General features: G+C 37.5%; 1 protein-coding gene across 1 annotated transcript in view; it reads left to right on the plus strand.

Moving 5' to 3' along the window:
- The window catches only part of TTLL9 (tubulin tyrosine ligase like 9), a 45,588-nt gene that overhangs the window by 21,862 nt on the left and 19,312 nt on the right, over positions 1 to 4,414 (plus strand). Inside the window, exon 9 of the mRNA XM_023523291.1 lies at positions 4,216 to 4,323. Within this exon, the coding sequence (XP_023379059.1) occupies positions 4,216 to 4,323 (108 nt within the window). The remainder of the gene's footprint in view (positions 1 to 4,215; positions 4,324 to 4,414) is intronic.

A 4,414-nucleotide genomic window follows, 5' to 3' on the forward strand; every position in this document is an offset into this window, starting at 1 on the left:
CAAGTTTTGGTCTGGGCACAGGAGGTAAAACAGTGAAAAAGGCAGGCCTTGTCCCTTCCCTCCAAAGCTTACAGTCTTGTGGGGCTAGGGGATCCCCCAGTGACCAGAGGAAAGCAGCTCAACTCTGCTCAGAATAACTCACTCCAAACTGCTCTACTTGATAATCATATTGATGACATGCCTAACATTCACCTTGATTCGTATTCATAAGATCTAACATTCACACTGATTTGCATAAGATTGGGCAGTTTAAGCTCCTTTGGAGAACATTTGCATCCTTTTACTGCCTTTCCTTGAGTGCCTAGTCATTGGCTCACTCATTCGCTCACATATAATGCCATTTTTACCCATCAAATTGACAGGGATCAAAATCTCGATAAGACACTGTATTGGCAAGGCTGGGAGAATACATATGTTGCTGGTAGGAGTGTAAATTGGTACTACTTAGTAGGCTATCTGGAAAACGTCTATCAAAGACAAAAATGCACATTCCCTCTGACCCAGCAATTCTTCTTCAGGGAATTTCTCCTTCAGGTACACTTAGAATGTAGGGAAAGGGAGCTTATTCACTGCACAGCCTTGTTTGTAAGAGCAAAAAAAGAAAAAGAAAACAACTAAATGAATGACTCATTTATCAGTGGAATACTATGTATCTGTTAAAAAAGGAATGGGGGAGAGCTTTATGCACTGATATGAATCATCTCCATGAAGTATTGTTAATGGGGAGAAAAAATAAAGTATAGAACTCTGTGAAAAGTATGTGCCCATTCATGTTAAAAAATGATATCTCTCTCTATATTTTTATCTGTGCATAGACATCTCTGAAAGGATGTATAAGAAACTGGAATCAGAAGTTGCCTTTGGGAGGAGAAATGGGTGGGTGGGGCCAGGGGCGGGAAGGAAATATTTCCTTATATACGTTTTTATACCCTCTGACTTTTGAACCATGTAAATGTATTATCTGGTTAAAATATCAACATCAAAAAATGTTTTTAAGATTTTTGACCTGAGCATCAGAAGAAAAGGAGCAAACAACCCAGAAAAATATCAGAAATAGATGTGCAGGACTAGATTACCTGCATATGCGAAAGACGGAAATGGAAGGCGAGGCTGCCAAACTTCTGGCTTGGGCAATGCAGCTAATGCCTTTAGCTAATTCACAGCTCTCTGCCTTAATTTCATCATTCAGTTAAGCGTCTGTCCAAGGTCATGCATTTGCCTTGCCTGTGTGTTAGAATGGGAGCAGGTCCTCCCGGGAATTTTTCATAATTTGTATTTTTCTATTTTGGCAACTTCAACATTTCCAGTGTGTTTGTTTTATTCTGTAATTCTAACAAGCATTTATCAAATGCAAGTCATCAAATTTATTTTAGTTTTGTTTTTGTTTGCCACCTCAATTCTTATTAAAATTAAATGATATAGGTAAAGCATTTACAACAGTGCTGAGCCCAGAATGACTACTCAGGACACACAGTGGTCTCCCTTCCCTCATTTCAGAGTGTTTGCAGATCTCTGGGCATCATGGGGCCTCATTAAACAGAGGCCCAGTGCTAGTTTCTAGTTAATGAGGCTTTATTGTTTTCACAGTGAGTGAATGCATGTAATTTTCTACCCCTTCTTTTAATTGTTTTTAATTTTTAATATTGAAAGATTTAAAATAGGTAGAAAACTGCAGAAAAGACTATAACAGAAATCCATACATCTGCCATCCAAATTTAACAGATATTAACATTTTGCCATATTTGCTTCAGATGGTGCACACCAACTTTTAAAATAATAAAGCAATTTTGGATCACAAAATAATATGGCATTTTAAACCTGATAGTAAATATATATTTACATATATATAGTTTACATACAATTATTCAAATATATATACATACATGCACACGCAAAACACAAAAATATTCACCTTAACACCGTAATAGTAAACAAGTAGAAATAATTTAAACCACCCTTCAGGGATGGTGAGATGAATGATAAAGCATCTCCATGAGATTGTGCAACTGTCAAATACAATGAGGTTGATTGACATGTCACAGAAAGAAATCTAAGATAGACTATTAAATGAAAAACAACATGTAAGTAGAGAATTGATGTGTTTGTAATCCCATTTTTGTTTTTAAGGAGGTATGTTTCTGTTTAGAAGAAGGTATGAAAGATGTTCACTAATCTATTAACTCTGAAACAGCAGAGGATTCGAATCAGGTCAGGAAACATTTATTTTCAACTTTACCCATTTTCCTATATTATGAATTGTTTTTATAACCGATATGCATTACTTTAAATAATAAAATTAATAAAACATTTAAAGGACATAGCTTTCATAATAAAAGTATTATGGCTTTTTAAAGACAAATCAGAAAATGCAGAAATGTATAAAAAGGAAAAAAAAGAAAAACCTTGTTTAGTCAAAATTTCTAGAGATAACTACTTACTATTTTGATGTACTCCTCCCAGGTTCATTTGTACAGTTTTCTGTTATTGTTTGACTTTTATATACAAGTGATCCCACTGTATAAATATAACCTTTTTTTTTCACTAAATATTATATCACTATTTTCCTTGTAGATATTTTTTATCAGTTACAAAATATTCCACTGGGTAAATTTATTGGTTTACTAATCCTCCGTGCTGCAGGCATTTGAGAAGTATTCAGTTTCTTCCTAGTATGACATACAATGCTGCAAAGAAATATTTTTTCATAAATACTGTACTATATTAAAATTTTTCTTTTGGATGATGTCACACGAATACTGGGTCAAGGGTGTGTGGCCAGATTGTTTTCCAGAAGATCTCTTGGCATTTTTACCATCTCACTGACAGGATTCATTTTATCCCCACTCCCCAGTACTGGGGGCAGTCATTTTTTAAAGTCATTTCTGAAACAATTGGCACATCCAGGCGAAGCATATATGGGTAGTCACTATATTATTCTTGTAACTATTCTGTGGATTTTGAGATTTTCCAGATAAAAAGCTTTTTAAAATGTAACTGACTTGATGGGGAAGCAGGGTTTTGCCTTAGAATTTCCATCTCTTCCAATTAGCATTTTGTTCCCGTTTGCATTCCTTTAAAATTGTATATTTCATCTTTTATTACTAGAAACTTTGGACACTTTCCCAAAGGGTCTTTTACCAGTTATATTTTCTCTTTTATGTTTTCATATCCATTATCTATTAGGATCATAAAATTTCATTGTTAACAATTTATGTGGGATTTTCATGTGACAAAAACTTCAGCCTGTCATATTTGCTACAAATCTTTTCTCTTTAAAAAAATTTTTTTTTTTATTATTTATGCCTACAGCACCTGGTCTTCCTAGGTGGTCTTTCATCCAAATACTAACCAGGCCCAACCCTGCGTAGCTTCTGAGATCAGACATTGGGCTTGTTCAGGGTGGCATGGCTGTAGTCCATGGACTGTGGCTCCACTGGGATGTGAACCCAGGACTTTCTGCATATAAAGCAGATGTGCTAACTGTTACACTGTGGAACCATGTCCACAAATCTTCTCTCATGTTTGCCTTTCATTTTTGCCTTGGTATCTCATTATTGTTATTTTGACATGGTCGACTCTGTCCACTGATTTCCTTGTGATTGCTACTATCATTTCTAAGCTCAGAAAATTGTTTCCCCCGAAGATTTCACAACTAATCAGTTCAACTTTTCTATGGATTAGTTCAGGTTGTTTGCTTACTCTTTGCTACTTGGCTGTTTGGTCCATTGAAACCTGATTTCAGGTCCATCTGTGCAGAGGGGAGACTCTGAGGTCAGCTGACCAGTCTTGACCCCACCCTAAACTGGATCACTTCTCCAGTATTCCTATTATGTGGCCACCCAGCCTGAACCCCTCTAGTGACAGAGAGCCCAGAATGTCCTGAGGTGGCTGTTCTACATTTAGTCTCTCTCTTTGTTAGAGTGTTCTCTCCTCTTGAGCTGAAAAATCTTAATATAGTATCAGCTATGCCAGGCACTGTAAGAGGCACTTCTATATAGTATCTTATCTGATCTTGCAAATAACCCTGTGAGGACAGTATGCTACTATGTACCCCCATTTATAGGCTGGGAAATAGGCCAGGGAGGTTAAGTGACTTGAACTCAGGCCCATCTGATTCCAAAGCCCATGCACATGACCTCTGGACTGTTTCATAGCCTTCCCCATCAATTCCCAAGTAAGGGCCTTAGTTTGGTCCATAGGGACTACGTGGAGCAGGGCTTCTCCTTCTTTCCCATGCTGGTCCTTGACGATCATCCTCTGCCAGATGTTCACCTCACCAATGTTGCAGTGCAAAAGACGTCCCCAGACTACCACCCAAAGAAGGTGAGAAAGTTTGGCTTCTGCCCTCCAGGTACAGTCTCTGGGACTGGCTAGGGTGGGGAGGTAGAGTGCTGAGGAGCCCAGGACAATCCTG

The sequence above is a fragment of the Pteropus vampyrus genome, unplaced genomic scaffold (assembly GCF_000151845.1).
Source record: "Pteropus vampyrus isolate Shadow unplaced genomic scaffold, Pvam_2.0 Scaffold388, whole genome shotgun sequence".
NCBI classification, from domain to species: domain Eukaryota; kingdom Metazoa; phylum Chordata; class Mammalia; order Chiroptera; family Pteropodidae; genus Pteropus; species Pteropus vampyrus.